Source organism: Hemiscyllium ocellatum, chromosome 23, assembly GCF_020745735.1.
Source record: "Hemiscyllium ocellatum isolate sHemOce1 chromosome 23, sHemOce1.pat.X.cur, whole genome shotgun sequence".
Taxonomy (NCBI): Eukaryota; Metazoa; Chordata; class Chondrichthyes; order Orectolobiformes; family Hemiscylliidae; genus Hemiscyllium; species Hemiscyllium ocellatum.
The window spans coordinates 45,705,764-45,731,979 of NC_083423.1; the positions used below are offsets into that span (position 1 = coordinate 45,705,764).

Sequence of the window (26,216 nt, forward strand, 5' to 3'; positions counted from 1 at the left end):
TAGGCGTTCGGGTACATAATTCTTTGAAATTAGTGTCAGAGGGTGATTGAGAACACATTTAGCATGCTTGCCTTCATAGCTCAGAACTTTGAGTATAAGAGTTAGGACATCATGTTGAGATTGTTTAAGAAATTGGTGAGGCCTATTCTGCAGTACTGTGTGCATTTCTGGTCACCATGTTATAGGAGGGATGTTATTAAACTGGAGAGAGTTCAGAAAAGATTTACCAAGATGTTACTAGGAATGGAGGATTTGGGTTATAAAAATCAGCTGGATAGGATGGGACTCTTCACTGGAGAGCAGGAGGTTCAGGAGTGATCTTATAGAGATTTATAAAATCATGAGGGGCATAGATAATGTGAATAGCAAATGACCTTTTCCTGGGGTGGGAGAGTTAAAAACTAAAGGGAATACTTTTAAGGTGAGAGGAGAAAAATTTGAAAAGAACATTTTTACATAGAGTGGGTTCATGTGTGGAATGAACTGCAGGGGAAGTGGTGGATGCAGATACACTTACAAAGTTTAATTTGGATAAGTATGTGAGTAGGAAAGGCTTAGAAGGATATGGGCCAAATGCAGAGAGATGGGACTAGTTTAGCTTGGAACATGGTCAGGATTGATGAATTGAACCAAGGGGTCTGTTTCCATGCTGTATGAATCTATGACACTATAATTCATTCTTAATACTTTAACAGTATGAAGAAGAAGTTATTGAGGAAACTGAAGAGACTGAAGAAGTAATTGAGCCTGAGCCTGAGCCTGAGCCTGAACCAGAACCAGAACCACCAAAACCTGCACCTCCTCCTCGAGTTACTCCTTCTTCAAGAATCCAAACGACTCAGAATGCTAAAGTATGCTGTCAGCTTCCATATGCTTTCCCTTGCTAAGTTAACTATATTATTTCCAAGCACAATCTATTTTAACCCAACTTTTATTATGCAGTGTTGAAAGGAATCAATGAGTACGTGCACCTGTTATGTAGGAGCCTATGTTTCATATTTATTCAGAAAAGTTCTACTTAGAACATTAAGATGGCATAAACTGAACATTTTCCCACTTATTATGTTAAAGACATTTAAGAAATCACCCTGCTCTAGTCAGTCTTGTTGCAAATGTGCTGTAGTTTTCTGCTATCCAATGGTACAGGACCACAATACAGTGATTGAAGTTTATTATCCAGGATTCAACCCATGTGGAATTGTCAGACCAGACTAGATTTTGAGTTAGAAAAGACCTATATTTTTTAAAAATATTTTTCTTTATTTATAATGGCTTTGGTTTACAGAATGTCTGAGTGCCTTTCTCTAAAGCAAGCTGACTTCCAGGCAACAAAATTTGGGGAACATATTAAAATGCAAGAGTGTTCCCTGACATGGTGTTGGGTCTTCACTCCATTGCAGGTGTGTGATTTACTCACAGGTTCTCCAGCCATACGTAAGCCCAATGACAGGCTTAGTTTCCAGACAGGAGAGAAATGTTGATCATTCACCACTGTTTTCTCAAACACAATTAGGAATGGAAAAGGAATGCTGGGTTTGCAAGAGATGCCCACATCCCATGAAGTAGAAGAAAAATCTAGAGGACCAGATAGGTCTGAACCCTAAACTGTGAAGGATTTAGAGGAGGTGGGGGTTTGGAGGATATGGTGGTGGGATATGCAAGGAGTGTATGTTTGAAAGATTGGTTCTAAAGTTTTGTAGTTTTTATTTTTAATTGTAATTTCTTCGAGTATAGCTCATTGTTGAAAATGTATTGTCACATGTCCTTAATATTGTAAAGACATAGCACCACTTACTGATAAATAACGAGGTCTTACTTGCTTTTGTTGTCAATAACAGAGAAGTTGTAAGATCTCAGCATCACGCAAGCTCCATCTCAAGGTGCGATAAATTTGTGTTTCCCAGTCTACTATTCAGACAATATTTTAAAAAAATTTTGTTGTTATGCTATTATAACATTTTGAATGAATAATAATAATATTTGTGCAGATTCTAATGCTGGGCAAAGCCAAAGAAGACCTAGAACGAGAAATAGCTGAACGAAATATAGAGAAGGAAAAATTCCTTGCAGAGCGTGTACCTCCACTCAACTTCAGTGGCCTTTCACTTACTGACTTGCAAGTAAGACTAATTTGTTTTGTGTTTTCATTTATAGCAGAAACTTATTTGCAGCATTATTTAATTTTTCTTAATATTGGTAGACCCTGTGCGTTTAGCCTGGACCATCAACAGTGCAATCATCTCAGCTTGGATGCTATAGGAGGAGTTTTGATTCCCAGTCAGAAAGCAGTGGGACATTCAGATTGTCTCCTTGGGAGTAGCAGTTGGACGCCCCAGTTTTTTAACAACTAGGACTTATTAACATGCTACTGATAAGCTGTCCAATCAAATTGGGAGCCCAAAGACATCTTGGTGTCTTTGGGTCTTTAATAATTCATTGATGCAACAGTTCCTAAATCAGCAGAGGGTAGATTTTGGAGGGTTCATAGATCATTGAGGGGAGGGAGTGCCTGGGCAGAAACAGCCAAAGCTTTCTTTGTGGGATTCTGTACCTCCATACTGAACTTAGAGAGGTTGTAAACTTTGCTAATTGAATATTACCATGTTTTAGTGAATAGAGAATACATGTTGGACACTTTGCTTGAACAAACAAAATTATATCAGCTTCCTAAAGATGTCAAGTGGCCTTAATTTATGAATGTTGATGAGATTCTTGCCCAAATTGATTGAACTCCTTAACCATTCAAGATGGCTATGTTAAAATGGCTGTAGGCAATGGGAAATGGGCAGATAATTTTAATTTCAATTCCTCTACGTGGAGAAAATTAAAATTTATTCCATGGTATTTTTTGACAGAGGTGAGTCCATGAAAGGGACAAATGGTCCTTTACAGCAGAAATGGTTAGAAAGTAGAATTATTTACTTTAACATTGGTTTGTAGCAGAGAACACATTCCCCCCAAGCTATTTTTGCCTGAGGCAAGTCCATTCTGAGTTATGCATTATTAGTGAATATTTTAAAAGGGAATTGGACAATTTGTTAACAAGGGTACAGGATGTATCAACAAAAGTGGGATTAGACTAGCTGACACATGTACAAATACTGACCGGGACTAAACTGTTCTTGTTGCAGAATTTGTGCAAAGAGCTTCACCAAAAAATTGAGATTGTTGATGAAGAAAGGTATGACTTTGAGTTTAAAGCTGGGAAGAACAACTATGAGGTAATTGACAAAGTTGGCAGAATTCAATCTCTGCATTCTTCAGCAATTATAATACAGAATCATCAGCTTTAATAGTTAACACATTTTTGTGCCCACAGATTCATGATCTTTCCTTGAAAATTCTTGACCTGAGAGGGAAGTTTAAGCGACCCACTTTGCGTAGGGTCCGTGTTTCTGCTGATGCTATGTTGCGTGCCTTATTGGGATCTAAACATAAAGTCTCTATGGATTTGAGAGCCAACTTGAAGTCAGTCAAAAAGGATGATACAGAAAAGGTAATATTAACATATTCTTTTCTGTCATTCCAACTCAGCTATTTCTTAGGATTTAGTTATATTTGAGATCTGCTTCAACTGTATTGTTCACGTTTGTGATGTAAATAGAGATGTTTAAATTCCTTATTCTTAGATAATCATTAGACAAAAAAATTGTTAAATTTTATGCGTTGTTAAATAATGTCATACGTATATTGGCAAGGTACTGTATGGTCTTTCTGAAGGAGATAGACATATAAACAGAAGAATGATTAGTTATAGGATTAACTCCTATTGCAGTTTTGTCATCTCTGAATAGGGAAAGCCTTAAACAAGTTTTAACAAGTTTTCTTTGCTAGATTTCCAAAGCATAAAACCAACAGACTGGATTCAGTTAATTATTGATTTGTTTTTTGGAAAAAATAACTTCATTCTTGCAGTACTTTAGTCAAAAGTTTTAGATGCCCTATTTTATCTTAGCTGCTTTGGTATTAGAATTCAGTCTTGTATCAAGTGACAAACATACCGGGTGGTCAACATCATGCTGACTAACACCATCATACTGTTATCTTTCATGGTGTGTTCATCAGTACACCTTTTAAGAGACATGATCTTAATATCATCAATGTATCAAATCACATGACCTGAGACTATAAAGATCTCATCCTCCATCTTACCTCAGATCGCTCAAAGTACGAAATTCTTTTGGAAACATATTGCAGTATAATGGCTTAATATTAGCCCTGATATTTACGTGTCCAGGCTGTATAATGTTTGTATACAATAGTCCATTGCAATGGCTCTTGGATTCTTCTACATCACAATATCTACACTCAGTTATGAAAGAGAAAGAGGGAAAGGAAAGGGCTTTGCTCCTCCAAGAATCAGGAATAGAGTGTTACAGGATGAAAATGAACTTAGACAGGTGAAAGCTTCTCAGGAAGATGCCTGTGCACCAAGGAAAATCCAAATTTTGATACTCCAGAACCAAGCTTTAAAGCCCTTAACTATGCTAAATACATTCCTAAATTTGAAGAGAACAATGTGAAGTCCTTCTTCATTACTTTTAAGAGGTAGCAGGATAATTACAATGGCCAGAAGAAATGTGGACAGTTACGATAAAAAGGCAGCTTGAGGAGTTGTATTTCCACACTAACTGCTGACATGTCCACCAGTTGTAAGATGAATAAACCTGTCGTGTATGGCCATGTCTCTTAAGGCAATACTGTCATTCTAACTGTAAGGCAGGACACAATATCATATGGGATGAATTTCTGCCTATAAGGTTTTTTATTCAGATTAAACATTTCTTGTTAGCCTAATTGTAAATATCTGTCTTTATTCTGAATCTGTTCCATTTTCAAACTCACAACAGGAGCGTAATGTTGAGGTGAGTGACTGGCGTAAGAATGTGGAAGCCAAGTCTGGCATGGAGGGCAGAAAGAAGATGTTTGATGCTGCCACTACCCAGTGAATATTGCCAGGTTTGAGATACATTAGATGTTTTGGATTCAACATCAAAAATGTAATTTTACTTTCATTCAGACCTGAGAATATTTATTGATTTTTGGATATTCATTTGTGTGTTTCTGCAGGTAATCCAGGTGGGCTATTTCCACTGCTTTGAAAATAGAGAGTGAATATGTTTGCTGAGCGCTTTCAACTCTGCAGTGTTTAGCATGCCACATTCTTGCATTATAAAATATTTTAATAAATTGTTTAATGTTTACAATTGTCTCCTGAATTTTACATCCAGCTATTAGTTGTCTTGAACTTTTGGTAACTAAAAGCGCTGAATTATAAACTTCAATAAGGTATGTCAAAAATAATTTTCTGTCTTGTATCCAAGAATGCACAGTAAAATATTTACTCATAAATGGCTATTGGCACTTTCATTTTTATTTATTAAGCATCAGCCGTTCAGATGTCAATTATTTGTTCCAATTAACTATTATCATTTTCCCTTTCCTTGTCCCAGCAGCTTCATTCCACCCAACCACACCAGCTTCACCAGCCTCATTCCTTCCAGCCTGGCAGCCTGTTTTGCTGCCTGTACTTTCCTTTGCATTATTTGCTGCTTCTTCTATCACAGGCTGTTTCTCTCCTGTATCTGATGCTAATAGTGAGCCTATCTTTTCTTTGTCATCTGTGTGATTGAATTTTCTAAAACATTTTGGAGTCTTTCAAAGGTGAACTATCCCAGAATCAACATGCTTACACCAAAGTTCCAAATGCACGGAGTCAGGGAAATACCAGTGATGAATCAAAGAAGTCTTAAGGGCACAGGTTGAAGGTGGAGATTTCCACAGTGGAGTTGGTACAGACATGGGTGTAGCCAGTGCAAAGAATAGAGTTCTCCATTGGACAAATATTCTCAGGTCAGAGGTGACCCCTTCACTGCTATTACATGGAAACAAGATGTCCATTTTCTATTGGGGAAGCCACCTGTATCACTAATTCACTAAACCATGGGGCCACTTATTGGTTTCTCTAAGATATCAGTCTAGAATGCTTGTTGAGAACAGTTGATGTTATTCAGAAGGCAGGGGAGTGGTAGAGTGATCAGAAGTTTCTATCAGTAGCTGTGGGCTCAAAGACAATGAAGGGCTTTTGCCCAAAACGTCGATTTCGCTACACTTTGGATGCTGCCTGAACTGCTGTGCTCTTCCAGCACCACTAATCCAGAATCTGGTTTCCAGCATCTGCAGTCATTGTTTTTACCTCAAGGACATGAATACCTGTTCAGTTGCTCTTTAAGATGGCACCTAGCCATTCAGCCCCACAGAGGAACAACAAAGGTCTTCAACTTTCTGCCTTCCTCTGCCAGTTAATTGGCTGCACACCTCGTCTGCAAATATCAAATTGAATCGTCACCCCATAATTGCATGTAGCCAGATGCTCTGCCTCAAGCAGAAGTCCTGCACTTATACAGTCCCACCACTGAAACACTCAAAACAACAACGAGACTCTGGGCAATATCTTACTACTGTGTACAAGGTTGGAGAAATCTCCCATCATATGCTGATCATTAAGTGAATAGTATCAATCCAGATTGGTGGACAGCATAACAAACCTCCAGCAGTATGAAAGAATAAATTTGCAATAAATTTCAAAACAATAAAATAATTTTGGTCAGACACATTAATTATTGCTAAAGTTAGAGGCCAACATTTCTTTGGAAAGGAAACACAGATTTCCTGTCAGGAGATATTCAGTGTTTTAGTACATTAATCGCCAAATTTTCCTGACTTTGATCAACATCCCAGATTGGATCCTACCTGATCTACCAGTCTTTGCTCATAGATATCTTACTGATAATGCAATTCCCAGCACAACTTTCCATTCTGATAGGGAGAATAGACACAATATTCCCACATTATCTATTTGTATCTAGGCTCAATGTAGGAGCAGCATGAATCCTCATTGGAGACCTTTATTTTGGGGAAGTAATTCAATTGCAGTGTGCTTGTTCTCCATCTGGTCTTCTCTCCTGAAGTCAGTGATTCAAGCTGTGCTGTAGCGCGATGAATACCAGGAATCTTCAAGGACCATGGAGGCCACTGCTCATGCATATGCCTCAGGACATATAGGTGGGATATTTGACAAGATCTGATTCGATAATTATCCATCATATAAATCAAATGATCATATTATCTGTGAACATCAGTTCAAGAGCAGAACTTTTATGATTTATTTGTGCCATTTTTTATTTGTTTCCTTCAAAGTATCAGCTTTTATAAACAATTGCTTCAAAACAATGCTGAAATTAACTTCCAAACATAGTTGTAACATAGAGATGTAACATAGAGTTGTATTCAACCTGTTTTCTTCTTTCAAACCTGGGAATTCAATTGTTGCAAGAACCAGGCAGATTCTCAATTCCCCATCTCAAGTCTTTGAATAGGTATATGGTTTCTCATCATTAATAGATGAGAATACACAAAGTGCTTTTGATGCTCAATCTCCCATTTCTCTTCTTGTTACTTCAGAATAGATTTGGAATGTTCTAAATATAATTTTACCATTTTAGGTAGTAACTGGAAGTGTCCTGTTTATATCTCATGCATTTGGTTTATTTTAGTGATAGCAGGTGTCTTACATTCAGCTATACATGGCAGGAACATGTGCAATGTGTTTAGATATATCAGCCTGAAACTCTTGAGAGGAATGCAAAATGGACCATGAAGAGTTTGTTGATTGACTTACACCAGATGCATAAAGAAATAATTGTTATCGTGTAGTAGCCATTTAACGACAGTCTTATACCGTGTGGAGATAATTTGGAGCTCCAAAACTAAAATTCAGTAAAAAGCAAGGGTCCTGCTGCTGTAGAGGTTCCTCCACCAGAACTCTAATGGAAGATATGCAGGACTTCTAGAAAGTTGACACTGAGTCTCTACCATTTCCAGAAGTTCCCTGGATATATTGTAAAGTGTGGAAGTCACACCTGGCCACATGCTGTACCAGTCACCTCTCATGAGCTGTAATTTGCCTATTAGAGTCCTGAAGAAGGTTTTAATGTCATTACTCTCAGTATTCAAATATCGAAAAATAAAAAATGCACAATATTCAGTTATCTTCACATCCTCATGAAGCAGCCTTGACAGACTACCTTCCATATATAGCAATCTTGCAGACATTTTGACCTACAAGTGCAAAAACTAAAAATTCCTGTACAATTATCCTGGCATGGAATACAAAGGTCAAAATAAACCCTTTGTAAACCAGGAAAATGGTTAAGTGAGCAATTGTTTCAAATGTTGAACTATACACGACTTTTGCATTTCATGTGCATCATATAGATTTTATCCTGTTCAACATTGAATCAATTCATTATTTTTGAAATTCAATCAGTGGTATTATGTAGGCAAATACCACATCCGATCTGTATATAATAACAACTGAATTAATGAACAGGTAACCTATTTCTTATGGCATAATTTGATCCAGGAATGTTTAACAGGAGGACTCCCAAGTCTTCCAATAGTGCCATATCTGCTTGAGCAAGTAGACAGAACCTTATTGCAATATCATGTTTTGAAAGACAATGAAGATATATTTGTTTCCAAGTACAAAATACGTATAGGACATAACTGTTTAGCAGTGGTACTGTATGTCCCCAGTTTATATAGGCTTGATCTTTCTGTTGAATGTGTGAGGATCAACTTGGGTAGATGCCTGAAACAGATGTTAGACCTCTGAAATATATTAGTGAAGGCCTGATGAATATTGCATGATCACTCTATAACACATGTTCCCAATGAGTGGAATAAATGCCATATTCTACAACTGCAGGCAATCAAAATGTGAATGTCTAATATATAATTCTAACAGGACTATACAGCATAAACATAAGAAGGAAGTTCTTGAAGACTAGAACCAGGGATCACCGTTTAAGGATATGGGGTAGGCCATTTAAGTCTGAGATGAGAAGACATTTCTTTACCAGACAGTAGTGAATCTGTGGAATTCTCTGCCACAGAAACTGATTGAGGCCAAAACATTGAATGTTTTCAAGAGGTAAATGTCATTCTGAGAGCTATAGGGATCAAGGGATATGATGAAAAAGCAGGAAACGGTACTGAATTGGATGATCAGCCATGATTATATTGAATGGTGGAGCAGGCTTAAAGGGCTGAGTGGCTTATCCTTGTTCATATTTTATGTTTCAATGTTTCCTGTGTTAATGGTGTAAGCTACCAGTTCTGCTGTCACTGATGCTGTCAGTTCACCCCGAAGGTGAGGTCTAAGACCTAGTTTTGAGTGGCCAAATTTGCTATGACTGACCTGAGGTAATGTCAATGTCTGACAACAATTCTGACAACACAAGAATTCCTCAATACTACTGTGGCTCAGTTCTGCAATTTGTCTTCAACTCAAAGGCAAGACTGCAACAAACTGAAATATGAATTGTTGACAACTTATCAATATTTGTTTAACTTTTGTTTTAGACTTGTTAAATTAACAACCAACTTTTTCCATTCTGTTCACCTCCAGCATATTTCTGGGTTTGTATCAATTAGGAATTCATAAATGTTGGTGGATATGTTTTCAGTTTAGATTTTAGAAAAATCAGAATCTAAAACTGCCTGCACTGTGACAATTGTTTCACTGTACAATAAATCTACTCACAACTTTTGGCACTCTGTCTTTCTGGTTGATCTCCAAATCAAATAATTTATAGCTCATGTTTATTATCTGACTTTGCAGTTTTTTTTAGCATACAGGTTTCTCTTATTGATTGATAGTTAGATATAACGTTTTATAAAAGTAGAAGCATTTCTTAGGAAATGCATAGTGCATTACTTTACAGTGAGAAGAGAGATTTTGTGCTTCAGTGGTAGCAACTGTACTTCTGGGCAGAAGCTCCAAGTTTGAGTTCCATATCATGAGTGGTTGGCGAGAGAAGGTGCATTCATAATGTGTCCAGAACATGTTGCTTATCAGCGCATTAATCCTTTTATCACACCCTGTGGCAGGCAGTAAAATTGGGAGAAATTCCTGGTCAGGCATCCTGTAGATGGCAGTGGCAAACCATTGCAGTACTTTGTCCATAAACATGGACCAATCCATTGGAAGTCCATGGCTCAACCTTTTGGAATAAGTACAGGAGAAAAGAGAGAGAGAGAGAGAGACTGCTAACCGGTTACATCTGACCCATCATTCAAAGGTCTCAGATTGTATTGCTATAACATCCCAATCCTCAGGTAGCATTGAAAGAAGAACTGATATCAGTTTTCCCTCTCTCTCCTCACATTCCAAAATGTAAGTTGTTCAAATCTCAGCCTTAAAGGAAGAACCAAATCTCAATTCTACTTAATTTCTTCAGAAGATTCTGGCAAACCCCAGGCAGAATGGACCCAGATCAGGCCTGCCTCAATCACTATTTTGTTTACAAGTTTGAATGATACCATGATTGTTAGAAGCAGATCTGAGCACTTATATATTCAGATATGGACTGCCTCAGAGAGGGGGCCCATACCATCAATGTCTGCCCAAAATTTGACACTTCTGTGGAGTTAACACCTGTCTCTACCAGAGACAGGATACTTTTCCTTGGGCAGAGATACATCAGTATTTCAGATCCATTTAGCATCTTTTGGATCTGTTGTTGTCAACCTGAAGAATCTACATAAAACCTAACCCAAGATTGTTCCAAAACAGGGCTAAGATTACTAAAAACTGAAAGAACTGCGGATGCTGTAAATCAGAAAAAAAAACCAAACATTACTGGAAAAGGTCTGTCTGACAGCATTTGTGAAGAGAAATCAGAGTTAAAGTTTCGGGTCTGGTGACCTTTCCTCAGAACTGATGGTAGCTAGGAAAATGTCACTTTTTATGCAGGCAATAGGGTGGGGGAAGTGGGTAAAGAGTAAACGATAGGTGCGGATAGAGCCCAGAGAGAGCCCAGTTAGACAGACAAAGGAGTGGATCACACTCTGGCTAGGAGGCTGAATTACTGTAAATGGTGACTGTTAGTGGCTAACAATGGATTGTGTGTAAAAGCAGATTGTTTGATAACAAGGCTTAGTGTGTGGGTGTGAGGGCTCGGACATAGGACAGTTTAAGCTGTAAGGTTATTGAACTCGATATAGAGTCCAGAAGGCTGCAGGGTCCCCAAGTAGAAAATGAGGGTTGATCTTCCAGTTTATGCTGAGCTTGTTGGAGCACTGCAGCAAGCCTGATACAGAGATAATGGCCAGAGAGCAGTGTAGTGTGGTGAAGTGAGTGCTAGGATTATTGTCCAACACAGAATGTCAAATTCACATATTTTGAAGCCAGCAGATAAACAACAAGCTCTTGCTATTCACCTCAAGGAAAGCTGCCTCCAGGATGTAGCAATCACGATAGCATAGATTCCCTAATGCTAAACCAATAAAATCTCTAGACATCCAGGAACAGTGAAGACATCAAGTAAGGTAAGTCTGCACCTGCATTGAAGAAATTTTAAAGACAACAAACCAGGAAGTAATTGTGCTGATTAACATTCACTTATGATAAATTTTATGAAAATTGAGACATCTATATCAGCAGCAGAAATAAAAGTAACATTTAAAAAAAACTTTTATTAAATGAAAATCTTATAGCTTTTATCATAATTTAGAGATCAGACATTCCATTAATATAAAATAATTTTATTCAACAGTAGTTATGACCTAATAACCATTTAATGCTACCTTCATAACTAGGTGTAAGATTTCAGAAAGAAAAACAAATTACTGAAGAAGCTCAGCAGGTTTGGCTACATTTGTGGAACATGGAGATAATGCTTTGAGTCCAGAGTTCCATTCTGAACAAAGGTCAGTGGACTTGAAACATTAACTCTGTCTTCTCTCTACAGATGCTGCTAGACCAGCTGAGTTTCTCTAGCAATTTCTGCTTTAGTTTCAGATTTCCAGCAACCGTGGTTCTTTGTTTCACTTTGGTAAGCTGTTAGAGATTGTTAATAGCAAAAACGTGAGTATTGTTGGAAAAGAGACGTAAGGCTGAGTCTTACGATTTTTGGTGAAATGTGAGTTGTGTCGAGTTTTTTGGAGCAATTCTCACCACAAAACCTAGAAAGTTTTCGTGATGTATCTTACCAAATGTGGCTCATTAACACCAAACTTGCAGTATGCTACCCTAACATCCAATCCTATCCCTACCTTACTATGTGCCATTCCCAGAAGAAATTACCATTCACTGGATATCTGGCATTTACTTGTGCTTGTACTCTCATACCTAAGGCCACTGTACACCCTGACAGACAATTCGGGTATTGCCCCTCACCAGCAGTGTATTGGCACAGCAACCATAAAGCCACACTGTTCCAGATACATTGCTGGTGTGTCTGACACTCTCTCACCCGTGGTCTACATTCCCTTGCCTTTATGCTATTTAACCATTAGACCGCACAGTTTGATGATCCTTAGCTACATCCTATCTAAACACCCTCTGGGCCACTGCCTCTTTGTTTCCAGTATCCCGTGGAAACCCACTTCTCGTCATTGTTCAGTGGGTAAACATCACATACGGGCAAATAATTGTTACAAATGTGGGATTTTATTTACAGGCACCAAAAACAAATGCAAATAAAGCTAATACAAGCTTCAGTTTACTCTATAACACAACCCAAATTCTGGCACCATGACCAATCACTATTCTCTGCTGCACCCAGCTCCTATCTACTGGAACATGGTGTCAGTCAGTTTCTCTCAAGTTTATAGCACCCAACACAGTTTCAGAAGGCCGCTCACAACTATCCCCTCAAGGGGAACTAGGGATTGACAACAAATATTACCCTAGCCAGCAACGCCAGTATGCCATGATGAATGTAAACAAAAAGCTGAGCGGTCATGGACAAGGAGAGCTTAATCTCCCCACTGTCCTCATCTTCCTGTTAATACACTGCCTCCCGCTCCCCATGTTTCTTCTCATCCAGCACATCTCCCATTTGCCTGCTTCAATTATGCAAAGCACAGCATATCACTTGAGGATGCACATACTGTTCAGGCTATTACTGATGGCCCTCCCCTTCCTTATATGGTCAAAGCAGTTCTTTTGCCTGCTCCACCACAGTCCTGGTCAAAGCATGAGCAGTATTGTATTTGTTCACCTTGTCAGTTAGGGAGATACACAACAGTTTCAGGAGTCATGGTTGCAGTGGGTAGCCCTTGCACCCCAGCAACCAGCCTTGTAAGACTTTCGACCTTGCAGCAGGTTCATGATAGTGCTCCAGGTTGTAGGAGTCATGGCAGCTGCCAGGATAGTGGGAACACACCTCCAGGAAGTAATCACAGATCACCCAAACATTAATGGAATGGAGTTCCTTTCAATTGATGAATTCTGCAGTGTTGTGATACAGACCTCTTAGTGCTACATGTGTGCAATCGATGCACCCTGTACCTGGGGAATCCCAGCAATGTTCCTGAATCCTACTGTCCAGGCTGCAGCCCTAATCTCCTCATGGGGAAACAAAATGAGCTGCCATGATCTTGCACAAATAGCATCGGTTACTGTCCTGATACATTTTAAGGTACATGACTGCCAAAGCCTGCACAGTTCACCATTTCTCCCAGGAAGGAGCCAGTGGTATAGGAGTTCAAAGCAGGTACCACCTTCATAAGCACCAAGAGGGATGGTCACCTTGCCTGCAGCCCTCAGGTCCTGCTCCATCATCTGTCCCAGTTTCATCACAGTGTCATACAAAGTCTTGTCTTGGCCCTGTGACTTGCTTATCCCCAGGAAATGGAGTTGGGCAGAAAAACTCTGTACCTTACACATCTTGCTGCTGTGACCTCTCCCTGAGCTGAGTGCTCCTTATCCTCTGCAGGGTCATGCTGCTGCTTCTGAGACTGCTGGCAACCTTAGTCCTCCATCATTCCCTATACATCCTCGTGTAGGCAACCATAGTGGAAAGTGAGGACTGCAGATGCTGGAGATCAGAGCTGAAAAATGTGTTGCTGGAAAAGCATTAGCCCTTCTTCAGGAATATCTTCAGGCTTATACCCGAACCATCGATTCTCCTGCTCCTTGGATGCTGCCTGACCTGCTGCGCTTCTCCAGCAACACATTTTCCAGCTAGGCAACCATAGTGACCAACTTGCCTCATGTGGCTGGACGCAGGTCGCTTAGTGAAAAATGACCAGCGTTGGGAACTTAAGGATTGAAAGATATTCTCAAATCTCAGAACAGTCAGTAGTGGCATAGCCTGCAAATGAGAGCTGAGCACCCTCCTCTACACAGTGAGACATGCTGCATCGAGTTAATGAGGGACATGTCATTCATTCAGATTCAGCCTCAGCACATGCACCAACTTGATGAAGGTGCTTCCCCCTGACCCCGGTTGAGGGACCAGCACATTACATTAAACTGGGAGAGCCTCCTGTGCTCCAACCCACTTCCCATCCCTGGCCCACAATGCTCATTCAACTTTTTATTACTCCCATTAAACTGAGACGAAGTGATGGTCTTTGCTTCCCACGGCACAATTGTTTCCATTTGGCAACCACTGACCTCTTTTTGAGTATTTGCTGTTAACTTCACCATCATTGAGATATCAACATTCAATTTATCAGGACCCAATGTCAAATCACCCTTGCCTAGTGTTTCAATCCAAATAAGCACATTGACTTTCCATGCATTGCAAATGGCTGATAAACAATTTCAAATGAAACATAGCTGAAGTTTGTAAATGTCTGCTTCATGTATTTGTCCCCCCAATGTCTGATCATCAAGCAGATGTGGATCTTGTATTTTTACCCATTAAACTGACAGTGACTCCATCCACCCTGGTTGTTGTTCCAGTCATTTTCCAGTTGCATTTCACACTGAGAGAAAGACAAGTGATTGCAGAGAGTGCAACTTATGGTGGACACAATCAGCACCAATGGTTGGTCTCCAGGAACCTACCTCCTCATCCCAAAGCCTCCATGTCCCCATTATATTGAACTTTGCCTCCAACTGTCCTCACTGTCCCTCTCAAATGTGTAGATAGAAGAACATCCTTATAAATTTCAAAGGGAAATACAATTTATATTGCACAAGAAAAAAGATTAGGATTATTGACAGCATGGATTGGTTGGACTGAAAGGTCTGTTACCATGGTGTATAACTCTATGACTCAATAAAAAGGATGTTGACGGGTTGGCAAGTAGTCTTAATTGGTAGAGGCATTGTTTTGGAAAGGCATCAGGAACAGTTATCGCAGATTTTTGGTTAAATTAATATAAAACAGAATGACTGTGATTGATTAAGATGTGTAATGGGGAGCAGTATTCCCTCACCTTTCAAGGTGTTATACCTGAATAATACCCTTTGCCAGCTTTTTGTAGGATTATATGTGGCTTGAGGATCAGTAAATCCTTCTATGCCAATCTGTATGACGCGAAGCCGACCGACAGCGCAGCCTCCCAGTCATTTCTGTCCTCTATCACGGAGGTCTTAGACAACAGAACATGCAAGAAGCTGGACCAGCCGCTATCTCTGGACGAGCTGAAGTTTGTAAATGTCTGCTTCATGTATTTGTCCCCTCAATGATCATCAAGCAGATGTGGATCTTGTATTTTTACCCATTAAACTGACAGTGACTCCACCCACCCTAGTTGTTGTTCCAGTCATTTTCCAGTTGCATTTCACACTGAGAGAAAGACAAGTGATTGCAGAGAGTGCAAGGCCCTCGAGTCCTTCGAAAAGAATAAAACTCCTGAAAGCAACGGCTTACCGGTTGAGCTCTATTCCGCTCTGTGGGACTTGATTGGCCAGGACCTGCTGGAGGTGTATGTCAGTATGCTTCGGGCAGGTACCATGAGTGAATCCATGAGGAAAGCCATCATCACCCTCATCTACAAGCGAAGGGGGGAGAGGGAGGAACTCAAAAACTGGAGACCAATCTCACTGAATGCGGATTACAAAATTCTGTCAAAGGTAAAAGCCAACCGGGTCAGGTCTGCTCTGGGAGCGGTGATCCACCCTGAGCAAACCTGTGATGTGCCGGGTAGGAAGATCGCTGACAGTCTCACACTCCTCAGGGATATGATTGCCTATGTGCAGGACAGAGGGTTGGACACCTGCCTCATCAGCATGGACCAGGAGAAAGCCTTTGACAGGATATCACACAGGTATATGAGAGATGTTCTCTCCAAAATGGGCTTTGGGGAGGGAATCTGTAATTGAATCAGACTGCTCTACACCAACATTGTCAATGCAGTCTCAATCAATGCGTGGGAATCAGATAGCTTCCCAGTCAGATCTGGAGTCAGGCAGGGCTGCCCTCTCTCTCCTGCCTTGTTTGTGTGCTGCATAGAGCCATTTGCCGAATCCATCAGGAAGGATACAAGCCTGAGAGGGGTGGCTACTCCTGGTAGCGGGGGCCTGCAGGATTAGGCCTCTCTGTACATGGATGACGACACCATTTTCTGCTCGGATCCACTGTCCGTGCGCAGACTCGTGCATATGTGACCAGTTCAAATGGGCCTCGGGGGCCAAGGTAAACCGAAGCAAGGGCGAGGCCATGCTCTTCGGGACCAATCCTCGATCCCCTTCACCATCAGGACCAACCACCTGAAGGTGCTGAGTATTTGGTTCGGCAGGGCTGGGGCATGCGCCAAGTCTTGGGAGGAGAGTATCAGCAAAGTGAGGCAGAAACTGGGCAGATGGAAGCTACGGTCTCTCTCCATCGCTGGAAAAAAACCTGGTCATCAGGTGTGAGGCACTGTCATTGCTATTATACGTGGCACGGGTCTGGCCTATTCCCAGAACCTGCGCCACTGCAGTCACCCGGGCTATCTTCCAGTTTATATGGAGGTCAAAGATGGACTGGGTCCGAAGGGACACGCTACAAAGATCTGGGCAAGTTGGGAAAAAAATACACCCAATGCCACCCTCACCCTGATGGCCACCTTTGTGTGTGGCTGCATCAAACCGTGCATGGATCCCCGGTACGCAAACATCAAGTGCCATTACATACTGAGGTTCTACCTGTCACCGGTGTTGCGAAGGATGGGCCTGGCCTCGCTGCCGCGGAACAGTCCAAGTAGTTGGAACATTCCGTATCACCTGTCCTTCGTGGAAAGGTTTATGAAGAAAACACCTTTGACCATAAGTCCATCAGGAAGTGGTCAGCACATAGTGTCCTCGAGACCCTTCGGGAAAAGGAGAGGGCAGATCCCATCGAGCGGTTCCCTGAGCAGGCTCTCAAAGCCATTTGGCAGAATGCCTCAGCGCCAGAACTTTCCAACAAGCACCAAGACATGGCTTGGCTGGTGGTAAGAAGGGCTCTGCCTGTGAGATCCTTTATGCACGCCTGGACTCTCAGCCACACCGCACACTGCCCTCGAAGCGGCTGCGGGGGGGACGAGACTGTCACACACCTCCTTCTGGAATGTGCCTACGCAGAAGAAGTCTGGAGAGAAATGCAGTGGTGTTTGTCAAGGTCCGTCCTGAGCAGCGCTATGATGCAGGACTCCGTGCTCTACAGTCTGTTCCCTGGGACGCACACCGAGATGAACATCAACTCGGTGAAGGACGCTCTCTGGGCAGACCAAAACCTGTTGATCTTCCAGCTGAAGGAGTTGATCCCGACTGAGTGTTGCAGACTGGCATATTCCAAGGTCCAGGACTACGTGTTGAGGGATGCGCTGAAGCTTGGGGCAGCTGCCGCCAAGGCACGTTGGGGAAAGACCACTGTGTAACATCTGCCTGCCTTAAGAAGAACAGGGGGCCCATGCAGTCGTTTGGGCTCTGCTATCGCCTTAGCTAAATATATGGGCATATGATTGAAAAGTGTACAGACCTGTATATAAAAATGGTAAATTCTGATCTCTGTATGTGAATGTTTACATATGTATGGCATGACCAACTGTACAGACCATCAAATTATTTTATGAATAAAGTATATTTTTGAAATTAAAAAAATGTGGCTTTTAGCAAGCTTAAGTGGGCTACATTGTAAACCCAACTGATAAATGTAAGTTGAATATTAGTTTAATTCTTGGCACACTTCAGATTGTTCAGTAATCTTCAGAATTCTTCATTAAGATGAAGAGTGACAGTTGATTGTGAGCCAGGAGTCTAAAAACTAAATAAAGAAAGTTATGATGGTATGAGACATGAACTGACTATGATAAATTGGGAACGTTGCTTAAAGGGATGATGGTGTATGGGGAAATGGCAAATATTTAAAAAGGGCAGGGACTATCTGCAAGAATTGTTTATTCCTGGTCTGACACAGAAGTAAAATAGGAAATGTTAGCAGCTGTAGCGAATGAGGGAGATTAGGGGCAGTGTTATAGCCAAGGAAGAGGCATAAAATTAGACAAAAGAGGCAACAGACCTGAAGATTGGGAGCAACTTAGATTTAAGCAAAGAAGGACAAAGGGATTGGATGAAGAGAGGAGACATAGAGTAAGCTTGCAGGGATCATACTGATTATAACAGCCTCCATAGGTATGTGAATAGAAAAGGATTAGTGAAGACAAATGCAGGTCTCCTACAGTCAAAAACAGTGAAAGTTATAATGGAAACAAGAGATGACAAATCAACTAAATACATACTTTGGCTCTATCTACACAAAGAGGACACAAATAATAATCCAAAAATTTAGGGAGATAGATGATCTAGTGAGTGAGAGTAATACAAGGATAAACATATTTGTATGGAAATGGTATTGGGGAAATTGATAAGGCCAATAAATCTCCAGGACCTTATAATCTATATTCTAGATTTCTTAAGGAAGTTGCCCGAGAAATAATGGATAAACAAAGAACAATACAGCACAGGAACAGGCCCTTCGGCCCTCCAAGCTTGCATTGACAAATTTTGCCCTTTCTGACTAAAACTCTTCACTTACATGATCTGTATTTCTCTATTCCCTTCCTATTCATGTATGCATCCAGGATTTTCTTGAATGCTGTTTCCACCACCTCCTCTGGCAATGCATTCCAGGTACTCACCACCCTTTGTGTGAGAAATTTGCATCACAAATCTCTTTTAAACTTCTCCCCCTGCACCTTGAACTTGTGTCCCTTAATAATTGACCCGTCCAACCTGGTAAAAAGACTCATACTTTTCACTCTATCCATGCCATTCACAAACTTATAAACTTCTATCAGGTTGCTCCTCAACCTCCAGGCTATTCTTCATCAATAAAATCCCGATATCAGGCAACATCCTGGTAAACCTTTTCTGTACCCTCTCCAAAGTATTTACATACTTCTTCTGGTAGTGTGGTGACCACACATTCCTGATGAAGGGCTAATGCCCAAGCCATCAATTCGTCTGCTCCTCGGATGCTGCCTGACCTACTGTGCCTTTCCAGCACCACCCTTTTCAACTCTGATCTCCAGCATCAGCAATCCTCACCTTCTCCTGGTGACCAGAATTGTATGCAGTATTCCAAGTGTGGCCTAACGAAACTTCTATAAAACTGCAGCATAGTTTGCCTATCCTTACACTCAGTGCCACTTTCAATGATGTCCTTTTTCATTACCTTCCAAAAATGCATAATCTCACATTTGTCTGGATAAACCTCCATCTGCCATTTTTCTGCCCATGCCTCCAATGGATTCATATCCTGCTATATCATCTGACAATCCTTCTCATTATCTGCAATTCAACCAATCTTAGTATCATTCGCAAATTTACTAATTAGACCAGCTGTATTTTCTTCCAAATCATTTATGTAGACCACAATCAAAAGAGGCTCCAGCACTGATCCCTGTGAAGCACCACTATTCACAGCCATCCACTCCAAAAAGCATCCATCCACTGCTACCCTCTGTCTCCTATGGCTAATCCAGTTCTGTATCCATCTTGCCAGCTCACCTCTGATACTATGTGACTTTACCTTTTGTACCAGTCTGCCATGAGGGATCTTGTCAAAGTCTTTACTGAAGTCCATGTAGACAACATCAACTGCTTTTCCTTCAATCATCTTCATCACCTCCTCAAAAGACTTGACAAAGTTAGTGAGGAATGACCTCCCCCCACACAAAACCATGCTCTCTATCACTAGTAAGTCCATTTGCTTCAAAACGCAATGATTTTCCCTGAGAATTTTTTCCAATAATTTCCCTACTGACGACATAAGGCTCACAGGCCTGTAATTCCAGGATTATCCCTGTTATCCTTGTTAAATAATGGGACAACATTGCCTATTCTCATTCCTGTGGGACCTCATCTGTGACAAAAGAAGATACAAAGATGCCTGTCAATGCTCTAGCAATTTGTTTTCTTGCCTACCTCAGTATTGTGAGATAGATCCCATCAGGACCCAGGGAGTTATCTATCTTAATACTTTAAAAGGCAGAAAACCTTTCCTTTTTAATAGCAACTTGACCTAGAAATTTGACACTCCCTCCACCATCATCCTCCACCAATTCCAATTTTTTGGTGAATACTGACACAAAGTATTTGTTGAGGACCTTACCCACCTCTTCTGGCTCCACACATAGATTCCCTCCTTTGTCCTTGAGTGGGCCAACCCTTTCCCTGGCTACCCTTTTGCTTTTTATGTGTACAAAAAGCCTTGGGATTCTCATTGCTCCTGTATGTGAATGACTTTTCATGACTCTTTTAGCTCATCTAATTCCTTGTTTAAATGTTTTCCTACTTTCCTTATATACTTCAAGGACTTTGTCAGTTTCCATCTTCCCTTTTATATCTGCTTCCTGTTTTGACCAAGATCACAACATCCCCAATCATCCAAGGTCTAAGTAATTTCCCATACCTATCCTTTTTTCTTGCAAGAACATACCACTCCTGAACTCTTATCAACTGCTATTTGAAATACTCCATGTCTGATGTAAATTTACCCTCAGTTGCCTCCAATCAACATGCTCCAGTTCCTGCCTAATATTATAATAGTATGCCTTCTACCAATTTAACACCATCACCCGAGGACTGCTGTTATCCCAATCCAAGAATATCTTAAAACTCACGGTATTATGGTCACTATTATGGATGAAGTATATGTGAGGTTATCCACTTCGGTAGCAAACACAGGAAGTCAGATTTCTTTCTGCATGGTGATGGATTGGAAAAGAGGGAGGTGCATTGAGACCTGGGAGATCTAGTACATCAATTGTTGAAAGAAACCATACAGGGGCAACAAGCAGTGAAGAAAGCAAATGGCACATTGGTCTTCACAGCAAGAGAATTTGAGTAAGGCAGCAGGGATGTCTTGTCGCAATTGTACAGAGCCTTGGTGAGACCACATCTGAAGCATTGTATGCAGTTTTAATCTCCTTATCTGAGCAAAGATTTCTGTAGTGAAGGCTTACCAGCCTAATTCCTGGGAAGGCAGGATTGATGCACGAAGAGAGGACTTTAGCAAGAACTGTATTCACTGGAGTTTAAAAGAATGAGGGACAATCTGATAGAACCCCATAAAATTCTAACACGACTAGATAGGGTAAACGCAGGAAGGATGTTCCCGATGATTGTGAAGTTCAGAACCAGAGGTCAGAGTTCAAGGATATGAGAGAGACAATTTTTCACTGAGATGAGAAAAACTTTCTTCAACCAGAGGATGGTGAGTCTGTGAAATTTTCTTCCACAGAAAGTGGTTGAGGTCAAAATATTGAAGGTTTTCAAGAAGAAGTTAAACATAGTTCTGAGAGCTAAAGGGACCAAAGAGGATAAAGTGGTTGTCGTGATCATATTGAATGGCTGAGCAGGATCAAAGGGCTGAATGGCCTATTCCTGCTCCTATTTTCTATGTTTCTATGTCAGGATATATGGCCTCCAAACCTAGCACTGAAATTTGTGCACTGCACAGGGTTTGATCCTCTGCAGACAAAGTGAATTTGTCTAGGCATCGATACTTTTCACCTAAGCAGACATTTGGGTACATTGTTCCCTTGTGCTTTCTTGATAGCAACCATAGTACTAACCAGTGTCCACTTGTCAACTAATCAGCATTTTGTTTCTCAGAGCATATACAGGTAAATTGTCGTTCCCTTTGTAAGTTGACAATTTTGTGATTCTGCCCCCATGAGTGTAAGATGGAAAGTTTCAATAGCATGTCTCTTGCTTCAGCAATACTCGAGTTCTGAACTTAACCACTACAAAACTCATCCGTTCAGTGATTTCTAACAATTACCGTCCACAAGATCTTCAACAGTGCTTCCAGTGGACATGTGTGGAATCGTGGGAGCAGTTTCTGGGTTTCTACATTTAGCTGTGCATGTGTGGATGTTAGACACTGCTGCCAGTTTCATAACTGCAATTACGTCAAACACTGATAATTTTGCCATGTTGTTCATTATTTATAGCCACAAAGAAAGATTTACTGTGAATTGAATCACTCACACGGACGCAGTTACAAATTATGAAAATACATCCATTTGATTCAGAGATTTAGGAATTGCTCCAAAAACATAGATGTCCCAACACTTCATATATCCCAAGTGTTTATCATTTGGCACTTATTTATAGTATTTTGTCTCTGTTATTTAACTACTCATTTGAGGGTAGTATTCATTATCGCAGTGAAGCATAGAATATTCTGGAAAAGTCTAGGGACCACTAATAAAAGAACTGTGGATTCTGTAAATTTAAAAGAAAAGAAGTTGCTGGAGAAGCTCAGCAGGTCTGGCGGCATGTGTGCTTCAAAGGATTAACTCTGCCTTCTCTCCATAGAGTGCATGTCTTTGTTTTCTAAGTTATAGCAATTTAAATCTAGAATTAAAATTGTGGGTGGTGTGTTAGATGTCCTGGACATTGTGAGTCAAGTGATTCATCAGATATCGAAATACAATTTGTGTTAAGGCCTGTCAAATCAGGCTTGAATACACATTGTGTGTATTTAATTTTAAGACACATTACAGGTGAATATGTCTGCATTATGTATGCCTCTTTGAGTATGTATATGGCGGTGGGAGAGGGATAATGAATATGGAATGTATCAGTTGGCTAACCTATCACCTCCCACCCATTATTGAGCTAACCCCCATAGTTCAATCAGTAGATGATTGCAAATTGGCAGTTCATAGAATTTGTACAGTGCGGAAAGATGCTATTCAGCCCATCAAATCTGTACTGACCCTCCAAAGAGCTTCCCATCCCATGCTCAATCTACCTAACTTGCACATCTTTGGACCGTGAGAGGAAACCAGAGCAATCCCACAATGACAGAGGAGAATATACAAACTCAACACAGACAAGACTGGAATTGAACCCGGGGTCCCTGGCTCTCAGGGGCAGCAGTGCTAATCACTGAGCCACTGTGTTGCATCTATTTCACCTGCCATGAGTAATTTAATATCTACCAAGTTTGTTGACTAGCATAAAGGTGAAGTAGCCATGGTCTTACCTGGCCATAGGTCTGCTCTCTTTTGGAGAGACAGAGAGACAACTGGTGATTGTTTAAACTGAGAGGGACCATACCTCAGGCAAAAAGGGAGAGGTTGAGATGGAGAGTCCTTCATGGTAACCTCAGTCAATGTAGGAATTGAACTCACATTGTTGGCATCACCCTGTGTTGCAAACCAGCCGTCCAGCCAGCTGGGTGAACCAGCACTCCAATGTTGACTAGAATAATGCCCTGCTAATGTTATCATATGGCTGTCTTAGGCAAATGTCTGGGAGTAGGTAGTCTGGTTTATCGTGGCTGAGATGAAAAATGGTAAGAAGGAGGGGGGCATCTCATTAGAGGGGTGCCCTATATTGTTCAGGGGTAGCCCCCTCCTGAACAATATGACAAACCCTCCCCCCTTCCTTTCATGCCCTCAAAATCTGCCACAGCCCTGACCTCAACACTTGGATCCTTCTCTGTCCAAAATGCACAAGATGTTGCTTTTTATTGCAGCCAGTCACTTTCTTACGCTTATTCTTGGAGTCCCACTGGCATTCATTACTGAGCTCTGGTGCAGCCAGGACTGCTGTAGTTGCTGGTCAAATCAGATTGGATTTGCATCTCCTTGCAGTGAGGGGTTTGTTATGGCTACTGGGTGACTGACTTTCTTTCTGCACCTCTTCACCCCCCCCCTCCCTATCAAATGAGGCACTTTGGTAGCGAGATGTTACTACCTCACATTCCCACTCTGGGTCTAGCTCACCAACAGGGCAAAGTAATTACTTTCGTCCAAGGAACTAAACCAAATGAAGTTTCCTGTGAAGGATTTGCAGTGGCACTCCATGCCTATTCCTTTACAATCTTTCTCACCTATGGATGTGATTGTTCTGGTACAATTTCCTTTCATTCTCAACTTTCACATGAACTTGATCCCTCTTGTCTAAGATAGTGTCCCTTTGCTGCTAATGTCTTTGAAATTAGAAGAAGTAGACTTTTCATCCAGCATACTGGGTGGCACGGTGGCTCAGTAGTTAGCACTATGGGCGGCACAGTGGCACAGTGGTTAGCACTGCTGCCTCACAGTGCCAGAGACCTGGTTTCAATTCCCGCCTCAGGCGACTGACTGTGTGGAGTTTGCGCATTCTCCCCGTGTCTGCATGGGTTTCCTCCGGGTGCTCCAGTTTCCTCCCACAGTCCAAAGATGTACAAGTCAGGTGAATTGGCCATGCTAAATTTCCCATAGTGTTAGATGTAGGGGTCTGGATGGGTTGCACTTTGACGGGTCGGTGTGGACTTGTTGGGCCGAAGGGCCTATTTCCACACTGTAAGTAATCTAATCATACTGTTTCTATTCTTTCTGTGCTATCTACCCAAATGTCTCAGACTCTGATGAGCTGTTACAAAGTATTATTATTTAGAATTGTATTATTATGTTGTTTATATTATACTCTCTGCAAACTTGTGGTCATTCAAAACTTTTTCCCTTGTTCTTATTTACGAATTCCATTCACCCTTCTTTCCTTTGCTAGCTAATCAACATTAGCCTCCAGTCAAGCGACACTTTGATTTAAAAATTCACTTTATTTTCAATTCACTTCACGACCTCTCCCTGCTGGTTTCTGTTACCCACTCCAAATCTGTAACTCCATAGCATCTCTCCAGCACTTCCTAAATCCGGACCTATTGAGCATTACTGATTTTACGTGATCTGCTATCATCAATATTGTCATCCCTTCAAGTGCCAAGATCTTGAAATGTGAAATTTACTTACTATACCCTCTCCTCCTCTCCACCTCTCTTTCCTTCTTTAAAACACTTCTTAAAACCTACCTTTTTGAGCAAGCTTTTGATCTTCATATGAATACTCTCCTTGGGCAGAATTTTCAAAAGGCTATGGAGTAGGTTGGGTTGTTCTGCACTTGTTCTGAAAATAGCATTTCCAGCAAGTAACTCAGTCTTCCTACACCCCTGGAATGAAACACAATTGTCAAAAGGTCAGTAGAGGGAGGGATGGGTATGGCAGCCCACTCACCTCTGATAAACTAGCCATTAAGTTTGTTGAAAATCTTAACAGGTGAGAGAGAACCAGGAGGAGCAATGTAATGAGCTACAATGTGATGCTGCTGCTAAATTAGAAAGTTGAAATAAAAGGTCATTCAAACTGAGTAGCAATGTGTGGCACAAAGTTACCATCACTTGATTGACATAAGTTCAGAAGCTTGTGATTGATCAAGTTTCTACACAATGAGGCTGTAGCCTTTCTGCTGTCCTGTAGCTCCAATCTGGAAGGCTATGGTAAACACAGTCATGGCCTTTAAATTTTGCTATCTGGCAGCACCTCACACTATTAAATCTGAGACAAACGTGCCAATGGCCCAGTTACAGACTTTGCATAATAAAATAATGCGTCAGTGTTGCAGATATGGCTTAGACTTGTGATAAGAAATAATTTGGTCATTGGTGTTGGACCCTGGATCGAAAATCAAACCCCTTATGTGCCTCAATATCAGATTTTGGTCTAAAATGCTCATGTGAAAAACATTGAAGTGAAGTGCTATACTGTATAGGCAATCTCCAGGTTCTGAACGGGTTCTGTTCTTGAGTACATTTGTAAGTCAGTTCGCACACAACTCAGAACACAATACAATATAACATAAAATAGACCTAAGTATGAATAAATATTCACATGTGGTCTGCCAACAGATTTCTTCAGAGAATCTGTCAGGACTTACGTGAGATCCCTGACTAATCATTTCATCCTAGCTTATTGCATTCACTCTCAGTTGTTAAGCAGCAAAACATGTATGAACATATTGGAACCTCTCTTCAATGTTGAGAAAACATTGATCACTCTGATAAAGATGTACTAGCTGAGGAGAAAAGTTTGCCCTCACACTTTACACCCCTCACACTTTACATTCTGTCTGTTTCAAACCTGTCATTCAGTATACGCACATTGAATCAATA

At 41.0% G+C, this 26,216-nt stretch overlaps 1 protein-coding gene across 1 annotated transcript; it reads left to right on the forward strand.

The window, feature by feature from the left end:
* The first annotated feature begins 231 nt into the window (after positions 1–231).
* Positions 232–5,352, forward strand: LOC132826619 (troponin I, slow skeletal muscle-like). The gene is made up of 8 exons (XM_060842575.1): positions 232–306; positions 696–851; positions 1,839–1,880; positions 1,989–2,120; positions 3,132–3,221; positions 3,320–3,496; positions 4,851–4,959; positions 5,071–5,352. The coding sequence occupies exons 1-7, from the start codon at positions 232–234 to the stop codon at positions 4,947–4,949; spliced, it is 771 nt and encodes a 256-aa protein (XP_060698558.1). The 3' UTR covers positions 4,950–4,959; positions 5,071–5,352.
* The last annotated feature ends 20,864 nt before the right edge of the window (positions 5,353–26,216 follow it).